This window comes from Cetorhinus maximus, chromosome 6 (genome assembly GCF_964194155.1).
Source record: "Cetorhinus maximus chromosome 6, sCetMax3.hap1.1, whole genome shotgun sequence".
In the NCBI taxonomy this organism is placed as follows: Eukaryota; Metazoa; Chordata; class Chondrichthyes; order Lamniformes; family Cetorhinidae; genus Cetorhinus; species Cetorhinus maximus.
Window position 1 is genome coordinate 131,370,377 of NC_135884.1, and position 21,134 is coordinate 131,391,510.

Sequence of the window (21,134 nt, forward strand, 5' to 3'; positions counted from 1 at the left end):
AGTAGGAACAGCTCTGGGTCCATGGAGGAGATAGCAGGATAGAACTGAAAGCCATCAGTAAACTTACGAAGCATGGCCATACTTCTAGAAAACATCACAAAAGAGTATGTTCAAGATTGCAAACAGCAAAAGTTGAAACTTTAGGGTGCTGTCTCTATCATGTGTCAGAATGACCGTAAAACATCCCCCATAAACCCACAATGTTGTATCATTTACCTAAGCAATCATTAAATTAAAAAACAGTCAAATTAATCAAGAACAATTGAATGGGTCTTAGCGCTAAGGTTTGTTGGTGCATTGCCATTTGTCTCTGGATCAAACAGAATTGTACCTTCTGCAGTGTTGTAATACTTGAAATGTTTTATATTCTTCTATTGCTTATATAAAAAAGATCTGATTTTAAAATGGGTCACTAGTGAACCGAATATTGATTATTTAGAAAAGGAAATGCAATTGTCGTAAAAGGGCCATGTGCTAGTGGGATTAAAAATAGGAAGAAAGGAGGATCAGTGCAAGGCTTGAGGCATGGAGGTAAGGCTTCAGATTTGTGAAACATTGGGGCTAGTTCTGGGGCAGCAGACACCTATTCAAAATGGATAGACTGCACCTCACCAGGACTGGGACAAATGTCCTCACAAGGAGGTTCACTAGAGTCGTTGGGGGTGGTTTAAGCTAAATTGGCAGGGGGTTGGGTATCAGCATAAAGAAGTAGAAGGAATAAGGTGCATAGAGGAATGAGAGTGTTAGATAGCACTTGAAAAGGAAGTAGCACATTATTATATAGAATCAGACTAAGGAGCACTACAAGAATACAAAAACAGGTTTTGAATGCATGTATATACACGGAGAAATTGTGGTGAGTAAGGTTGGTGAGTTATAGTCCCATATAGCTATATGGGACAAGATGTAGTAGTAATAATGAAAATGTGGCTTAAAAATCATGAAGACTGGGCACTTAATATTCAACGATACAAAGAGCTTGGAAAAGACACAGAAGGAAAAAAGGGGGGTGGCGTGGTAGTACTGATTTGGAAAGACATTGGCCAGAATTTTACGTCCCGCGGTCAGGCACGCGCCCGACCCAAACAGGTGTGAAATCGCGAGATGACGCCGGGCAAGCGTCCCGACAACGCCACACATGTGCAATACTTCGCTCAGCGGGTGCACGCAAAAGTCAGAAGAGCGTCTGCTGACAATTAAGCAGGCAATTAAGCCCCTTATTAGCCCAGTTGTCAGTGATTTTTCATGGCCCATCCAACCTCACGGTTGGCGGACTGGTCAATCAGCCAGGTGGGCTTTACATTTTTGATGAAACTTCATCCAAGGGTGGGATAAAATCTTCATTAGGGTTCGAAATAAAAAGAAATATCTGAGGACCTTTTTTTTTATGAGGTCTGCTTTCGGGTGCTTGATTGTGCTGCATGGACATTTTTTGCGGCACTTTTGTGCTTTATTTTCTTATTTGGAGGTCTGCAGGTCCCTGAGACAGCTGTCTGCCTTCAAGGAGCTCAGTGGAGACTCTCACCAGCACCCGCAGTGACGTCAGCACCCACCCTCTTCCCACCCCCAACTGCAGTTCTGGGCCATTCTCCAGGCGTGTTTCATGCTAGTTGGCCATTAATTGACCAGCCAGCGTAAGACCGTGGCCTGGGGTCAATTGCAGGCAGAAGCGCATTTCACGTCCACTTCCGGGCCTGTGCGCTCAACGAGGGGAAAATTCAGGCCATTGTATTGTTGGAAAGGCCAAAGGAAAGGGGCAAGGACAGTATCCATTTGGTTAGAATTGAGAAGTAAAAAGGGTATGTTCATGCAACTCGGGGTATTATATAGGCATTCAAATAGTTAGAGAGAGATGGAGCAGAAAATATGCAGTGAAATCACGAGATGTGCAACAGTGTTGATACTATGGAACTTTAATTACCCAAAAATCGATTGGGATAAGGAAAAGGAAGGGGAACAATTTCTGAAATAAAAACAGAAAATGCTGGAAATACGCAGCAGGTTAGGCAAAATCTATGGAGAGAAACAGATTTAATGTTGCAGGTCGATGGCCCTTTGTGTTCTGGAGAACTTCCTTGGCCAGTATTTTCTCAGTCCAACTAGGAAAAAAGCATTGCTGGATCTGTTGCTGGGGAATGGGTTGGGGCAAGTGGACCAAGTACTTGGGTATGAGTGATCATCCTATCACACGGTTTAGGTTAGTAATGAAAAACAGCAAGGAACAATCTAAAGTGGAAGAGGGCTAACTTCAATGGGATGAGAGAGAATCTAGCCAAGTTAAAGCGGAACTAAAGACTGACAGGAAAAACTGTAATAGAGCAATGGGTGATCTTTAAGGAGAAGATGTTTCAAATACAGGCAAGGTACATTCCAACAAGAGCAAAAGATAGGGGAAGCAAAGCCAGTGCTCTCTCTCGATGACAAGGGAGATAGAAATATGATGAAACATAGAAAGGGGATGGTGTATGTCAGGTGAATTCTTCAAGTGAGAGTCAGGCCAAATGGCTTGCATCAAAGGTTGCTGAACGAAGTGGGGATGGAGATGGCAGAAGGGCTTTCCATAATCTCCCAATCTTCCCTAGATACACAGAAGGTGCCACAGGACTGGGTAGTGGCAAATGTGACACCCTTATTCCTAGTAATTAGAAGTCAGTCAGTTTAAGATCAGTGGTACGTAAGATTTTACAAACAACAATCAGGAAAAAAAATCAACAGGCACTTGGAGGGGTTTGAGTTAATTAAGGAGAGCCAGCAGAGATTTGTAAAAGGCAGATCATGCTTCACTGACGCATTTGAACTTTTTGATGAGGTTAAAGAGAAGGTTGTGGTTTTTCAGACTGGATGATGGCAGACAGTGGTATTCCCCAAGGGTCAGTGCTAGGACCACTTCTTTTTTTAAATTTATATAAATGTCTTGAATATTGGAACGGAAGAGTAACATTTCAAAATTTGCTGATGATACCAAACTTGGAAGTGTGGCAAATAGTGAAGATGAAAGCAATTGACTGCAAAAGGACACAGACAGGCTAGCAGAACAGACAGAAAAGGCCAACTGTAAGTTGCTACATATAGTTTCATTCCCAATTTATGTTCAGACTTTTGGAATGTGGTCAACAACAAAGGTTGTTTCATGACAAGAAGGCATTATGGTCAACATGCTGATTTTTATGAATTATGTGCGTCATAATTATCTACTGCATAAACTTCTGTTCAGCACATTACAGGAAGGATTTGACTGCACTTGGAAAGGCACAAAGGAGACTTACGAAAATGTTGCCAGGTCTGGAAAATTTTAGTTTTGAGGAATGTTTGAAGAAACATATTTGCAATCAGCCCTGAAAAGTACCCAGTCTACCTCAGATTACCCCGGAAGGGCAAGGTATCTCAAAAATTTGAGCAACAGGTAAAGTTAGCTATTTCACTCTGCTACTATGCAGTAGCAGCACAAGTGGTATTTGGCACTAACAGATGCTGCTGTCAAGTCAAAAAGACATTCTGCCTATCACACAAATGCGTAATGTGGTATATGAATTTCAGTGCCAGTGTGGGGCTAGGTATGTAGGCCGTACATCCCAAAGACAAGTATGTCCCAAATATCAAACAGCATGTCCCTTCTGCTGTTAGCAATGGGCAGGTACGGACCATGACCAACCAGCCCATGCCTACAAAACTCAAAAGAACAGTGTCCAACATTAGATGTGATTCCGCCTTTGGATAACATTTACTAAATAATTCTCAATGTGCTAGGAATTACGCTACAACCAACTTAAGATTGTCAGTCGGGCTCACAGTGTGGCACATTTATGCATACTGGAGGCTACATTTATTAATACACAGAGCCCTGTTCTTGGCAGACAGAAAGAAGATGTACACACATTGCACCTGTTTCAGCTAAACAAAATAAGTGAAAGCCATTCGCTAGTTCATTCCCCAGGGCAATATCTTGACTAATCAGAATCAAGCTGCCTGGTTTAAATTTCAAACAATGCTTGGCAGTTAACTGTAGGTCACCATCAAGTAGTGCATTCTCCAAGGCAACTCATCTACCAATCAGAGTCCACTTGCCAACCAATCAGCACTCTCTTCTAATACAGTATAAATGTGTTGTTTCCCCTGACACTGGTAGTTTCTTGCGAATTATCCTGATGAGTGCAAGACAAAAAGCTTTGACAAAAAATCTCTTTTTCAGCAATGAAAAAGTTTGCATTTATGTAGCACCTTTCATGACCACAGACATCCTACAGCATTTTACAGCTAATGAAGTACTTTTTGAAGTGTAATCATTATTCAAATGTAGGAAATGCAGCGGCTAATTTGCCCACAGCAAACTCCCACAAATAGCAACAAGAAATGACCAGATAATCTGTTTTTGTTGTGTTAATTAAGGGATAAATAATGGCCAGGACACGCCACAGAAATAACTGTGAATCAGGAATTGAAAGGGAAGGAGGAACTCAGGGAAATTACAATCGCCAGGGAAGTAGTATTTAGCAAATTGTTGAAGCTGCAGGCTGACAAATCCCTGGGTCCTGATGGACTTCATCCTAGGGTCTTAAAAGAAGTGGCTAGTGAGATAGCTGATGCATTGGTTTTAATTTTCCAAGATTCCCTGGGTGTGGGGAGGGTGCCATTAAATAGCAAATGTAACTCCTTTATTCAAAAAGGGAGGGAGACAGAAAGCAGGAAACTACAGACTAGTTAGCTTAACATCTGTCAAAGAGAAAATATTGGAAGCTATGATTAAAGATGTTATGGCAGGGTGCTTGGAAAAATTCAAGGCAATCAGACAGAGTCAACATGGTTTTGCAAAAGGGAAATCATGTTTAACCAACTTATTGGAGTTCTTTGAGGGAGTCACATGTGCCATGGATGAAGGAGAACTGGTGGATGTACTATACTTAGGTTTCCCAGAAGGCATTTGATAAAGTGCCACATCAAAGGTTACTGCGGAAAATAAAAGCTCATGGTGGAGTGAGTAACACACTGTCATGGATAGGAGATTGGCTAGCTAACAAGGAGCAGAGGGCAGCCATAAATGGGTCTTTTTCTGGTTGGTGGGACGTAACGAGTGATATGCCACAGGGATCAGTGCTGAGCCTCGACTTATTACAATTTCTATAATGACTTGGATGAAGGGACAGGAGGTATGGTTGCTAAATTTGCTGATGATACAAAATAGGTAGGAAAGTAAGTTGTGAAGCGAAAGCTAAGGGGAGACATAGCAAGTTAAGCAAGTGGACAAAGATGTGGCAAATGGAGTATAATGTGGGAAAATGTGAAATTGTCCATTTTGGCAGAAAGAATAAAAAAGAAGTTTATGGCGAAAGATTGCAGAGCTCTGAAATGCAGATGTGCAGAGGGATCTGGGTATCCTAGTGCAAGGATCACAAAAGGCTAATATTTAGGCACAGCAAGTAATTAGGAAAGCAAATAGAATGTTATCATTTATTGCGAGGGAAACTGAATATATACACAGGGAGGTAATGCTTCAGTTGTACAGGACACTGGTGAGACCACATCTAGAGTACCGTGTACAGTATTGGTCTCCTTCTTTAAGGAAGGATGTAAATGCATTAGAAGCAGTTCAGAGAAGATATACGAAACTAATACCAGAAATAGGCGGATTGTCTAATGAGGAACGATTGGACATGCTGGGCTCGTGTCCGCTGGAGTTTGGAAGAGTAAGAGGTGACTTGATTGAAATATATAAAGTCCTGAGGGGTCTTGACAGGGTGGATGTGGAGAGGATATTTTCTCTTGTGCAAGAATCTAGAACAAGGGGTCATTGTATAAAAACAAGAAGTCGTCCATTTGAGACAGAGATGAGAAGAAATTTTTTCTCTCAGCAGGTAATGAGACTTTGGAACTCCCTTCCTCAAAAGGAAGTGGAATTAGAGTTTTGAATATTTTCAAGGCAGAGGTAGATAGATTCTTGATAAACGAGGGGGTGAAGGGTTATCAGCGGTAGGCGGAGGTTACAGTCAGATCAGCCATGATCTTACTGAATGGCAGAGCAGGCCCGAAATGCCGAGTGGCCTACTTCTGCTCATAACTCATATGTTTGTAGGACACCAGGGATAAATCCCCTGCTCTTCTTCAAACAGCACCATGAAATATTTTACATCCGCCTGAGAGGGTAGATGGGGCCTTGGTTTAACGTCTCATCCGAAAGACAGTGATAGTGCAATGCTCCCTCAGTACTAGAGTGTCAGCCTTGATTTTTGTGTTCAAGACCTGGAGTGGGACTTGAAAGTATTTTTAACAGGGTGTGATGTCAGAAAAGACTGAAAGACAGAAAACCCTACGCAACACCCTATAGAAAAGGTGCAGCAGTAGGAGACAGCAATTCCAACTAGATATGAAATTTGAACTTAATTTTAGATTGTCAACCCAAAGCTAGACTTATGAATTCTGTTAATGGACATTCCACTAGTTTCTTGAATAGGTCTAAGAGATTGAATTGTAGTGTTTAATGTTTATTTGAATCTGCATGCATTAAAATTGCCAAGTAAATTCACTTTCATCAGTTCTTCACAACACACAGTAAATTTAACAACAGTTTAATCATTGACATTGCACACAATCAAATATTCACACCAACTCCATTATTTTATTGTCAAAAAACAGATCTTGGGTATATAGCCCACAAAAGACATACATCTCCTTCAAGGCAAACATCAAGATATAGGCAGGCAGCAAATGAAGAAACATAGCTCTTATGACCGATTCAGTAACAATGAGGCACTACTATCTATACTTTTATTTATCCCTATGCAAATCCTGTATGACTTTGAATACCTCTATCAAGTCTTCTCTCAACCTTTTCCTCTCCAAGAAGAACAGCCCCAGCTTCTACAACCTATCCATGTAACCGAAATTCCTCATCCCTGGAACCATTCTCATGAATATTTTCTGCAACCTCTCTAATGCCCCTACATCCTTCCGAAAGTGTGGTGCTCATAACTGGGCACAATACTCCAGTTGAGGCCAAAACTGTGTTTTATACAGGTTTATCATCACTCGCTTACTTCTGTACTCTCTGTCCATGTAAATAAAGCTGAGGATCCCTATGCTTTATTTATATGCTCTAAGTGCTCTAAATCTGTCATGCCAACTCCAATCATTTGTGCACACGTATTCCCAGGTTCCTCTGCTCTTTAATCCCTTTATACTGTACTCTTTATTTTACATTGTCTCTGCCTACCAAAATAAATCACTTCAATGCGCTTCTCTGAATCAAATTTCATCTGCCACTTGTCTGCCCATTCCACCAGCCAGTCTGTGTTTTCTTGAAGTTTAACACTATCCTCCTCACAGTTCACTATACTTTGTGTCTTCTGCAAATCTTAAAGTTGTGCCCTGGGCACACAAGTCTAGTGGTCCTAACAATGGCCCCTGGGGAATCCCATTATAAACCTTCCTCCAGTCTGAAAAACAGCCATTCAATACTGATGAAAAGAGATACATGTTGGCAAAACCTTTTGCCTTGTACTCATCAGGACAAATGTAAGAATGCCATTTTTTTAAACAATTGCCAGAATTTATACTACAGAAAAAAGGGTACTGATAGATTGGCTGAGGTGTTGCCATGGAGAAAGTGATGGGGAACATTAGGTTCTCCAAGCTCCCAAGTAATTCAAAAAAAGCACAAGGCTTGAAAATATTTATTTTGTTTGCAGAGGACAGATCCCTGCATATGGATGCATATTGCTTCTTGCAAGTATAAATAAGCCACATTACGAGCTCAGCTGATTATCTTAAACTGGTTGTTAGTGTAGCTGTTAACACACTCAGGATTGTTCAGTAATTGCTACCCAATCGCAGAATTACATCTAACAGCAGACATGGGTTTTGCAAGCGTAGGCTGGTTGTATTCTGCCTATTATGAACAACCAAAAGAACATGCTGTTTGATTCAATCAACCAATCATTGAGACATCTGGCCCACCTGGTATCGCACCAGCACTGAAATTCATACAAGATGTTGCGAAATTGTGTGGTAGGTGGAATGTCTTTTTGAATTGACGGAACAACAATTGACCACTACTCTCTGTTTCCTGTCACTCAGCTAATTTTGTATCCATGTTGCTTCTGGCCCTATTATTCCATGGGCTCGAACTTTACTCGAGTCTGTTATGTGGCACTTTATACCTTTGGGAAGTCCATGTACACCACATCAATTACATTACCCTATCTATCCTCTCTGTTATCTCATTAAAAAACTCAAGCAAGTTAGTTTAACATGATTTGCCTTTAACAAATCCATACTGGCTTTCCTTAATTAATCCACATATGCCCAAGTGACTGTAAATTTTGTCTCAAATTATCGTTTCTAAAAGCCTCCCCACCACTGAGGTTAAATTGATTGGCCTGTAGTTGCTGGGCTTATCTTTGCATCTTGTTTTGAACAAGGGTGCAATATTTGCACTTCTCCCAGTCCTCTGGCACCACCCCTGAATCTAAGGAGGATTGGAAAATTATGGACAGTGCCTGTGCAATTTCCACCCTTATTTCCTTCAGCATCCTTGATGCATCTCATCTGGTCCTGGTGACTTATCAACCTTAAGGAAAGCCACCTATCTAATACCAACTCTTTATCAATTTTTAGCCCATCAAGTATCTCAACCACCTTCCATGATGACTTGGGAAGCATCTCCTTCTTAAGTAAAGCCAGATGCAAGATACTCATTTAGAACCTCAGCCATGCCCCTGCCATAAATCCCATTTTAGGTCCCTAATCGACCTCACTCCTCCTTTTACTACCATTTGACTACTTATATGTCTATAGAAGACATTTGGATTTCCCTTTATATTAGCTGCTAGTCTGTTCTGATACTCTCTCCTTGCTCTCATTTGTTTTTTCACTTCTCTTCTGAACTTTCTATATTCAGCCTAGTTCTCAATTGTATTATCCACCCGACATCTGTCACGTGTACCTTTCTCAGCTTCATCTTACTCCCTGTCTCTTTTGTCATTCGGGGAGCTCGGGATTTGTTTGCCCCCAACATACCCCCTCATGGGAAAGTACCTTTACTGTTCCCGAACTATCTACTTTTCGAAGGCAGCCCACTGTTTAATAACAACTTTGTCTGCCAGTCTTTGATTCCATTTATCTGGGCCAGATCCTTTCTCATCCCATTGAAGTTTGCCCTCCCGAAACTAATTATTCCTACTCTAGATTTCTCTTCGTCCTTTTCCATAGCTAACCTAAACAATGATCACTGAACACACTAGGAACTGTTGCCCATCTCTGCCCTTTACACCATTACTATCTCAGTCTATATTAGGAAAAGTCTCACATTATAACGACTCAATAAGTTTTGAAGTACTCTGTAATTTCCTGGAAAATGTATTCCTCTACACCTTTCCACTAGTTGGTGGCCTATAGAATGCACCAAGCAACATTTGGTACCTTTATTGTTTCTCAGCTCCAGGCAAATCAACTCCGTCTTTGACCCAACTAGGACATCCTCTCTCTCCAGAATGGCAATGTTCTCTTTAATCAATTCTGCCACCCCTCCTCCTGCTATCACTGCTTCCCTATCTTTCCTAAACACCTTGTATCCTGTAATATTGAGCACCCAATCCTGCCCTTCTTTGGGCCAGGTCTCCATTATTGTCACAACATCATATTTCCACGTAGATATCTGTACCTGCAGCTCACCAACCTTATTTCCTACACCCTCGCATTCACATACATGCACAGAAATTTAGACCTTATTACATTTCCTCTTTACTCTGATCCCACTTAATACCTTACTATTTCCCAATCTAGTAGAATCTTTGCAGAACACCTGCGGTCTGTCCGCAAGAAAGACCCAAACCTCCCTGTCGCTTGCCATTTTAACACTCCACCCTGCTCTCTTTCCCACATGTCTGTCCTTGGCTTGCTGCATTGTTCCAGTGAAGCCCAACGCAAACTGGAGGAATAGCATCTCATCTTCCGACTAGGCACTTTACAGCCTTCTGGGCTGAATATTGAATTCAACAACTTTAGCCCCCCCCCCCCTCCTTTTGTTTTTTTCAATAATTTATATAGATTTTTCTTTTCCCACCTATTCCCATTATTTTAAAATCTACAACTAATACCTTGTCAGTCTTTCCACCCCACCCCCACTAGAGCTGTACCTTGAGTGTCCTGCCACCCATTCTTATTTAGAACATTTTCTTAGATAATATCACCACCTTCAACACCTCTTTGATTCTTTTGTCTGTGACATCTCTTGATTATCTGCTCCTTTCACTGCTTGCTTGGCCCTACAACCACCCCCCTCTCAACTTCTCTCTCCCCCCCCACCGCCACCTTAAACCAGCTTATATATTTCACCCCTCTCCTAACTATACTCAGTTCTGTTGAAGGGTCGTGAGGACTCGAAACGTCGACTCTTTTCTTCTCCACTGATGCTGCCAGACCTGCTGAGTTTTTCCAGGTAATTCTGTTTTTGTTCTAGTATAATCTATCTCTCCCAATTCTTTGTGCACCTTGGTTTTCCTCTCTAACATTAACATCTGGTTCTACACCCCTGCCAGGATCGATTAAACTCTCCCCAGTGTACTAGTTAATCATCCCAACAGGACAGGCTATAATGCATTTATATAGCACTGTAAAGTGTAAGTTAATTCTTTCTTTGTTAGCTAGATGGTACTTTACAACTGCTTGTGGAAGTGAAGGGTGCCTACTTTTCCTTCAAAGTACAGGTACAACTTACATTTTATACAGTATGGGGCAATGATGCACCCATAGAAGCCCACTGACCAGGCCAATGCAAATGAGATTCTTTCATACCCTGGAGGGTAGGAGGTGTGATCTCAGACCATACAGTCTTGCGGCCATACAGGGAACTGATGGGAAAATTGGGAAAAGAGAAGTAAAGCAGCTGGTGTGCTGACATATCATTTCTTTTAAATCAGTTTGTTTATGAAACAGCATCACAATATCCATGAAGTAGGTTTTGACTCCAAATCACAGCATTAACAAATTAAAAGCATGTGTACTGATGCCTTTTGACAACAACTGAACTACAAGTTAGGAAACAAGGAGTGAATTTTCCTGGCCCCAGTCAAGTCGGCAAGAAAATAGCCACGCCATTGCGTGCCTTAAGTCCCATCTCCATTTCCCCCTTCCCCGATCTTCCTGAGGGCGGGAGCCAGCATGGACCTTGAAACAGGTCCGCAACTGGCATCACTGAAGGCTTGTTAAAGCCCATCTCCTGAAAGTTCTTGAATTTTCTAAGATGAGGCCGGATTTCATGAGCTGTCTGTGTCAGACCAGCTACAAGGAGGTAAAGAACATGCTGTGGAGGTGGGAATGGTTTAAAAAGGTAAGTAAAAATGCTCTTTGCATACCCCTTTGTAGTTAACATTCCAGGACAGGTCAGGGGCGTAGCCAGAATTAAGAACTTTGCCAGTTCAGGTTTATCACCCTCCTGGCATCGCCTGGCATCACATGGACATCAAAGCAGTGGGCAAGGCTGTTTGGACTCCATCTGGGCGCCAGGAAAGGTGCAGCTGGAAATGCTGTTGCACCCTCAGAATTCGAGGCCCTTGGAGATGAGGAGCAGCAGCCTGCACAGGAATGGCAGAGCGCCAGGCACCAGGAGACCAGAGGAGAGGGACAAGGGCCTTGAAGGAGAAGAAGACATTAAGCACAAGATTTACAGGCGAAGGCAAATAAACCTGTAGGTGATTGAGAACTAGTGCCGAAGAAGACTGCGACTCCCTAGGCAGATGGTCACGGATATCTGCACTTCGGTCAGTGTGGACCTCTGTGGCATCTCATAGGCAGCTGCACACCGGTGCATCACCCAGGTGACAGATGCTCTCTTTACCGATGTTGGACAACACATCAGGATCACAATTGTTGGGGCATCACAGGCTCAGAGAACATGGGGTCCAGTCCCTGGAGTGGTCAGGTGGTGCCCTGCAATACCCTCCTGCAAGGGTCTTGGTGTTTGCATGTTTCGCTTTTCATTATATGACCTTCTGGAGACGATGGTGAGGACCTGGAAGAGGACAGCTCATCGGGGGAGGAGAAGGAGCAAGAAGTGGAGTCAGAGCAAAAAGGCTGAATAAGAACGTGCCCAGCTCGATGACAAGGTGACCTCCTCCTTGCCAGCCTCCAAGAAGAAGTCCTTCTTCCTCTCCCTCATAAGTGCTAAGCCTCTGGCTCCCCTGTGTCATCTCGGGTTTCTGTGGTGCAGTGGCAGGCTTTGGTACAAGTCTCTCCCTCAGAACAAACAGCAGCCGCAGTGATGTCTGCCTTTGATGTCTGAAACCCGTCTCCAATCCAGCCCCCACAAGCTTTAATTGGACAGGAAATCAGTCTCCATTTCAATTAAGGATTAACCCCCACCTCCCCCAGGAAAATCCAAATCTCAGTCAGTTTCCCACCAGAGATGAGTTTCTGATGCAAAAACAAACCCAGCTCCTGTTTTCCATCTCCATGGGACAACTCAGGCCCCCAATGTTTACATCCCATTTCTGAAAGCAGGTTTGAAAGAATCGCAAATTGATTTACCGTGATAAGAGAAGTAGTATTAATGACATATTAGCTATACTTCATTTATTTCCATGCAAAACAGAGCTAATTTTCCTAGAGGGTTACAGTATTTGATTAATTATAAATATGACAGATTATTGTTTTTGTTTATAAAGTACAAATATTTACCTAATGCAATAATGCATTCATTTCAAACACCTAATGCATGCTTCACCATCAACAGAATGAAAATTTGGCAATATTATAAAAAATAAAGCACAAACAGATCAACATTTACAAGGTATCCTTCACGACATTTGATACCTTTACAGTAATGAGTGAGGTGGGGGGTGGGGTTGCAGGAAATGCAGTCAAACTCTACCTCAGGAAGCACTAATTCACGAGCAGTACCTTTTCATTTTATAGACTCTGCTTACTGTCTTCGTGAAACTTCACAGTAAGTGAAAAATGGGACCTCTACTGCAAGCAATTGGTGCTAGTAAAAGAACACTAAGTTCTTGCATAGAATCTTCAATTCATAATAAATCTGATGCCATGGCTGGAATTTTCCAGCCCCTCACGCCGATGTGAACGGAGGTTTCTATGGCTCACTAACCCCACCACGGGGAAACCCACCATGGAGAGGGCTGGAAAACTCTGGCCCATGTGTGGAAAGCACAGAATATATAATAAGTAAGCAGTTGCTGAAAGAATTATTTGAAATAGAGCACCTGTTCTGGTCTGGCGTGTTCAGGTATAGTCCTCAGATTGCAGATTTCTGTCTTCAGGTTTGTGTTCTCTCCTTGTAATTTTAGCAGTTCATCCTCAGAAGGCCCAAGTTTAATTCTCAAATCCTACAAAAAAAAAACAAAAAAAACCTCAAGTAGATTTTGAACGTTGTAATCAGATGGGAACCTTTGTTAATCTGTAACAATAATGTTCACAACTAGAGACTTCTTAAAGCATTTTAACTTTTCATTTGTAAAAAAAGATTCTTTAAATTCTTGTTTGGTAGAAGAAAAAGTACAACTGCTTCAATTACTATTGTGGTGGTGGTAGCAATGGGAGGGAGGAATTGTGCCACCTTGCAGACTACAATATGATAGACCCCCTTATACACAAATCTCTAACCTATTAAGCAGCCAAAATAGATTTACTGTGACTGAATGTGATAATTTAACTGAAATAGAGGATTTTTCTTGCTGAAGTGGCATGAAAATAACGCTCCTCCCAATGTGACTTGATGCGGCCCCAGGCTTTAAGAAAACACTGTCTTATTTTGCTCTACTGCACTACCAGACCGAACTGTCACAGTCTCACATCTGCAGAAAAAGAAAATAACATAATAAATGACCAAATGGGAAAGCCAAGGTGCAATCTTTAAACAAATCATTTATAAGGAACAGTACAATATTAGCTCAATTACTGCCCATTACTTTCTAAACATACCTTCTAAAAAAGTTTAGCACTTCTGTTAATTTTGTTGGGCTCTAAGCTGCTCGGAGGTGCAGTGACATACCTAATAGTGAACCCATTGAGCTCTCCCTGTGTCAGGTTAATGACTGGGGACGGTGGCAGGAGTTAATTTGTGAAGAAAGATTAACCTGAATAATTTTCAGTTTTAGCAGTTATGTTTTAATATAAATCAGCCCCAAATAAAAGATCCTGATCCAAGCATTGAATTCTAGTCAACTAAACTCCTTTCCATTCATGCTATCTAGATAATTTGAAGATAATAAAAGTCATCCATCACACTTTGAAAAGTTAAAAATGTATACTTTTAAAAAATAAAAAAAGCCAGTTATTTCCTATTGGCTTTTCTATCCTCATTAACTTGACCTCTCTCCAACAGTAGGAGCCATGGATTCACAAGCAAAGGACCTTGTAACAACCCTCCAACAATAAGGTTTTAATTGATCTCAATAAGTGTTTATATAAATCACTTCACCACAGGGAGTATCTAAGGATCGGCCTTAAAGAAATATGCCAAATTAAACACATACTAGAAGTAAAACGTCGCAACTATTCCCCAGACCTCAGACTAACCATGAGCAACACTACGGGAGATCAGCAAGTTGTTATGAATTTCCATTTCCAATTTGCTACAACAGGGCATCTCAAAATCAAATCAAAACTTTATACATTTCTTTTGCCAGCTCATTAGCTCATAATCCAATCTTTTCATTTGTAGACAAAAAGAGTTTCAAAATCTAATCTCACTTTGTTTAAAATGTATGGTTATGTTAAGTGCTTTCTGTTCTTAATTAGAATGAACTGCAGGATGATTGCTAAAAGTACCTGTGGGGCAAGGATTTACAACTTGACTAATTTTAGTTGCAGTTTATAGAAATTGGGATCCGACAAAATTTTAACACATGAATTATGTGCTTAACAGCTTCAACCAGTCAAGAATTCTGCCATTCAGTAACAATCAGAAGTATAAATATAGCTTTAGGGAGATACCAAAATGAATAGTGCCTCTGGAATCAGCATCCACATTTTAAGAGTTTACACTCAGCTTTAGGAAGTCAAAAACAATAAAAAAATAGATGCAAATTTTGGAAAGAATATAACTTATTAAACCCACATCTCTGTCATCTCCTTTCAGAGTACTGCAAGTGAAATATCACACACAGGTGCAACAATGTTAAGGCACAATGTTAGGGTGCAGTGGGAGTAGCCCAACTCTGTATCTTAGCATTTCAACATGTTACCTATGTGATTTTGGTATTATAGTCCTGAAGCAATAAGAAACATTGTCACCCAGCAACTGGCTGGACATACAATGTCATGAACAAAATAGTAAGAAAATTTTAGATAAGAAAAATAAACTTACATCTATCACTTTTCACAATCTCCGAATGGCACAAGGCACTTTACTGCCAATTAAAATGAGGAGACGAAGTCCTGTCTTCACATTCAGGATGCCCTCCATTATGTTGTGTGGCACCACCACCGTACTAAATGGAGCAGATTTCGAACAGATCTAGCAAGTCAAGACTGGGCATCCATGAGGCGCTGTGGGCCATCAGAGCAGCAGAATTGTACTCAACCACAATCTGTAACATCATGGCCGGGTATGTCCTCCGCCCTGCCATTACCACCAAGCCATGGGATCTAAGCTGGTTCAATGAAGAGTGCAGGAGGATATGCCAGGAGCAGCACCAGGCATACCTGGTAAAGCTACAAAACAGGACTACTTGCGTGCCAAACAGCATAAGCAGCAAGTGATAGACAGAGCTAAGCAATTCCACAACCAATGGATCAGATCTAAGCTCTGCAGTCCTGCTACATCCAGTCATGAATGCTGGTGGACAATAAACAACTCACTAGAGGAGGAGGCTCCACAAATATCCCCATCCTCAATGATGGGGGAGCCCAGCACATCAGCGCAAAGGATAAGGTTGAAGTATTTGCAACAATCTTCAGCCAGAACTGCCAAGTAGATGATCACCTCAGCCTCCTCCAGGGGTCCCCAGCATCACATATGCGAGTCTTCAGCCAATTCGATTCACTCCATGTGATATAAAGAAATGGCTAAGAGCACTGGATACTGAAAAGGCTTTGGGCCCTGACAATATTCATCAATATTGAAGACCTGTGCTCCAGAACTTGCAGTGGCTCTAACTAATCTGTTCCAGTACAGCTACAACACTGGCATCTACCCAGCAATGTGGAAAAATGCCAGGTATGTCCTGTACACGAAAAACAGGACAAATCCAACCCGGCCAATTACTGCCCCATCAGTCTACTCTCGATCATTAGTAAAATGATGGAAGGGATCATCAACAGTGCTAATATGTAGCACCTGCTTAGGAATAACCTGCTCACTGATGCACAGTTTGAGTTCTGCCAGGGTCACTCAGCTCCTGACCTCATTACAGCCTTGGTTCAAACATGGACAAAAGAGCTGAACTCCCGAGGTGAAGTAACAGTGACTGCCCTTGACATCGAGTGTGGCATCAAGTAGCCCAGCAAAACTGAAGTCAATGGGAATCAGGGGAACACTCTCTGCAAGTTGGAGTCATACATAGTACAAAGGAAGGTGGTTGTGGTTGTTGGGGGTCAAACATCTCCGTTCCAGGACATCACTTCAGGAGTTCCTTGGGGTAGTGTCCTAGGCCCAACCATCTTCAGCTGCTTCGTCAATGACCTCACTTCTATCATAAGGTCAGAACTGGGGATTTTCGTTGATGATTGCACAATGTTCAGCACGATTCAGGGCTCCTCAGATATTGAAGCAGTCAATGTCCAAATGCACCAAGACCTAGACAATATCCAGACAAGTGGCGAATAACATTCAACATCCTGGGGGTTACCATTGACTAGAAACTGAACTGGACTAGCCATATAAATACTGTGGCTACAAGAGCAGGTCAGAGGCTGGGAATTCTGTGGCAAGTAACACACCTTCCAAAAGCCTGTACACCATCTACAAGGCACAAGTCAGGAGTATAATGGAATACTCTCCACTTGCCTAGATGAGTGCAGCTCCAACAACAATCAAAAAGCTTGATACCATCCAGGACAAAGCAGCCCCCTTGATGGGCGCCCCATCCACAAATATTCACTTCCTCCACCACCGATGCACAGTGTCAGCAGTATGTAATATCTACAAGATGCAGTGCAGAAACACACCAAGGATCCTTAGGCAGCACTTTCCAAATCCACAACCGCTGCCACCTAGAAGGACAGGTGCAACAGACACATGGGAACACCAACATCTGAAGGTTCCGCTCCAAGCCGCTCACCATCCTGATTTGGAAATATAATCAATGTCGCTGGGTGAAAGTCTTGGAACTCCGTCCGTAACAGCACTGTGGGTGTACCTGAACCATATGGACCATAAGACCATAAGACATAGGAGCAGAAATTAGGCCATTTAGCCCATCGAGTCTGCTCTGCCATTCAATCATGGCTGATAAGTTTCTCAACCCCATTCTCCTGCCTTCTCCCCGTAACCTTTGATCCCCTTACCAATCAAGAACCTATCTATCTCCGTCTTAAATACACTCAATGACCTGGCCTCTACAGCCTTCTGTGGCAATGAATTCCATAGATTCACCCGCTAAAGAAGTTTCTCCTCATCTCTGTTCTAAAAGGTCTTCCCTTTACTCTGAGGCTGTGCCCTCAGGTCCTAGTCTCTCTTACTAATGGAAACATCTTCCCCACGTCCACTCTATCCAGGCCTTTCAGTGTTCTGTAAGTTTCAATCAGATCCCCCCTCATCCTTCTAAACTTCATCGAGTATAGACCCAGAGTCCTCAAACGTTCCTCATATGTTAAGCCTTTCATTCCTGGGATCGTTCTCGTGAACCTCCTCTGGACCCTCTCCAGGGCCAGCACATCCTTCCTGAGATACGGGGCCCAGAATTGCTCACAATATTTTAAATGTGGTCTGACCAGAGCCTTATAAAGCCTCAGCAGCACATCCCTGTTTTTATATTCTAGTCCTCTCGAGATAAATGCCAACATTGCATTTGCCTTCCTAACTATCGACTCAACCTACAAGTTAACCTTAAGAGAATCCTGGACTAGGACTCCCAAGTCCCTTTGCACTCCAGATTTCTGAATTCTCTCCCCATTTAGAAAATAGTCTATGCCTCTTCCTACCAAAGTGCATGACCTCATGCTTCCTCAAGTTGTATTCCATCTGCCACTTCTTTGCCCATTCTCCTAACCTGTCCAAATCCTTCTTCAGCCACCCTGCCTCCTCAATACTACCTGTCCCTCCACCTATCTTTGTACCATCTGCAAACTTAGCCAGGATGCCCTCAGATCCTTCATCTAGATCATTAATATATAAAGTGAAAATTTGTGGTCCCAACACTGACCCCTGCGGAACTCCACTAGTCACCGGCCGCCATCCTGAGAAGGACACCCTTATCCCCACTCTCTGCCTCCTGCCAGACAGCCAATCTTCTATCCATGCTAGTACCTTGCCTCTAACACCATGGGCTCTTATCATACTGAGCAGCCCCCTGTGCGGCACCTTGTCAAAGGCCTTCTGGAAGTCCAAGTAGATAACATCCATTGGCTCTCCTTTGTCTAACCTACTTGTTACCTCCTCAAAGAATTCTAACAGATTTGTCAGGCATGACCTCCACTTGATGAAACCATGCTGACTTTGCCCGATTTTACCATGCACTTCCAAGTATTCTGAAATCTCATCCTTAATAATGGACTCTAAAACCTTACCAACGACCGAGGTCAGGCTAAACGGCCTGTAATTTCCCTTCTTTTGCCTCACTCCCTTCTCAAACAGGGGGGTTACATTAGCGATTTTCCAGTCCTCTGGGACCCTCCCTGACTCCAGTAATTCCTGAAAGATCACCACTAATGCCTCCACTATCTCTTCAACTATCTCCTTCAGAACTCTGGGATGTAATCCATCTGGTCCAGGTGATTTATCCATCTCCAGACCTTTCAGTTTTCCTAGCACCTTCTCCTTGGTAATGGCCACCATACTCACCTCTGCCCCCCGACTCTCTTGAACTTTGGGGATGTTACTCGTGTCTTCCACCGTGAAGACTGACGCAAAGTACCTATTCAGTTCCTCCGCCATTTCTTTGTTCCCCACTACTACTTCTCCAGCGTCATTTTCGAGTGGCACAATGTCCACTTTTGCCTCTCTCTTACCCTTTATATATCTAAAAAACTCTTGCAATCTTCTTTTATATTACTGGCTAGTTCACCCTCATATTTAATCTTCTCCCTCCTTATTTCTTTTTCAGTTGCCCTCCTTTGGTCTTTGTAAGCTTCCCAATCCCCTGGTTTCCCACTGCTCTTCGCCACATTGTATGTTTTCTCTTTAGCTTTTATGCTGTCCCTGACTTCCCTTATCAGCCATGGTTGCCTCGTCCGCCCTTTAGTATGCTTCTTCTTCCTAGGGATGAATTTTTGCTGTGTCTCCCAAATTACTCCCAGAAACTCCTGCCATTGCTGTTCCACTGTCTTTCCTGCTAGGCTCATCTCCCAGTAAATTCTGGCCAGCTCCTCCCTCACGCCTCTGTAATTGCCTTTATTCAACTGTAATACCGTTACATCTGATTCCAGCCTTTTCCTCTCAAATTGCAGGGTAAATTCTATCATATTATGGTCACTTCCTCCTAAGGGTTCCTTCACCTTAAGCTATCTTATCAAATCTGCCTCATTACACATCAATAAATCTAGAATTGTCTGTTCCCTAGTGGGCTCCACAACAAGCTGCTCCAGAAAGCCATCTCGTAGACATTCCACAAATTCCTTTTCTTGGGATCCACTACCAACCTGATTTTCCCAGTCTACCTGCATATTGAAATCCCCCATGATCATGTAACCTTGCCTTTCTTACACGCCTTTTCTATCTCCTGGTGTATCTTGTGCCCCACATCCTGACTACTGTTCAGAGGCCAGTACGTAACTCCCATTATGGATTTTTTACCTTTGCGGTTCCTCAACTCTACCCACACAGATTCTACATCATCTGACCCTACATCATTTCTTGCTATTGATTTAATTTCATTTCTTACTAACAAAGCAACCCCACCCCCTCTGCCAACCTGCCTATCTTTTCGATAGGATGTATATTCTTGGATATTTAGCTCCCAGTCCTGATCCCCTTGCAGCCATGTCTCCGTAATGCCCACCACATCATACCTGCCAATTTCAATGGACTGCAGCGGTTCAAGAAGGCGGCTCACCACCACCTTCTCGAGGGCAATTAGGGATGGGCAATAATTGCTGGCCTGGCCAGCGATGCCCACATCCCATGAATAATTAAAAAACTGCCAATTAAATACCTTCAAAATTTAGTCACTATTGTAGCATAGGGAGCCAATTTGCACACAACAATCACTCATAAACAGCAATGTGATAATGACCAGATAATTTGATTGAGGGATAAATGTTGATAGGGCACATTGGGGCACACCCCTGTTCTTCTTCAAAATAGAGCCATGTGTGCATTTACATTCACTTTAGAAGACAGAATGGCTTAACAGCTTATTCAAAAGACAGCGCCTCCGACATTGGAGTGTTAACATAGTTTTTATGCTTGTTATGACCGATGCAGTTGGTAAAGCGGAGTTATTTAAAAATCCCAGAGGGTAACTTTAAACAACTGTCATAATCAATAATTTTAAGTGTTATGTTTGAGATGCGACTCTAAACTCAGGAATCAGACCAATAGTTCTTAAGGTTTTACATTAACTAAATGAAACATTTAGTTAATTTACGCAGGTTAAAATATATGTACACATGGCTACAAATTACTACTATCACAACTTTTAACAAATTCCCAAACTAATCTCCATTAAGGCAACAGCAACCCATAGGCTTAACCAAAACACCGTACATTTTCACCGTACAAATTCAAAATGAGAAAACAAAAACAAAAATACCTGGTAAAACTCAGCAGGTCTGGCAGCATCTGCGGAGAGGAGCACAGTTAAAGTTTCGAGTCCGAATGACCCTTCAACAGAATTCAAAATGAGGTTCCTTTCACTGTGGAGCCAGTTGGAGGCTTGCGGCTGCATTTTGATCTTACGTTGCCTCTGCCTGCACACTCGAAAACTACTGAAGTTATATCTACCAGCCCCATTGAATGTTAATTCTCATTGTATCAACAACCTCTTTGAACTTTAACTTTTAACAATGAAACTCCATTCATTGTACCA

The 21,134-nt window shown here is 42.3% G+C and overlaps 1 protein-coding gene across 1 annotated transcript in view; it reads right to left on the reverse strand.

Moving 5' to 3' along the window:
* The window catches only part of pmfbp1 (polyamine modulated factor 1 binding protein 1), a 967,668-nt gene that overhangs the window by 780,436 nt on the left and 166,098 nt on the right, over window positions 1-21,134 (reverse strand). The window contains exon 5 of the mRNA XM_078544531.1: window positions 13,209-13,331. Within this exon, the coding sequence (XP_078400657.1) occupies window positions 13,209-13,331 (123 nt within the window). The remainder of the gene's footprint in view (window positions 1-13,208; window positions 13,332-21,134) is intronic.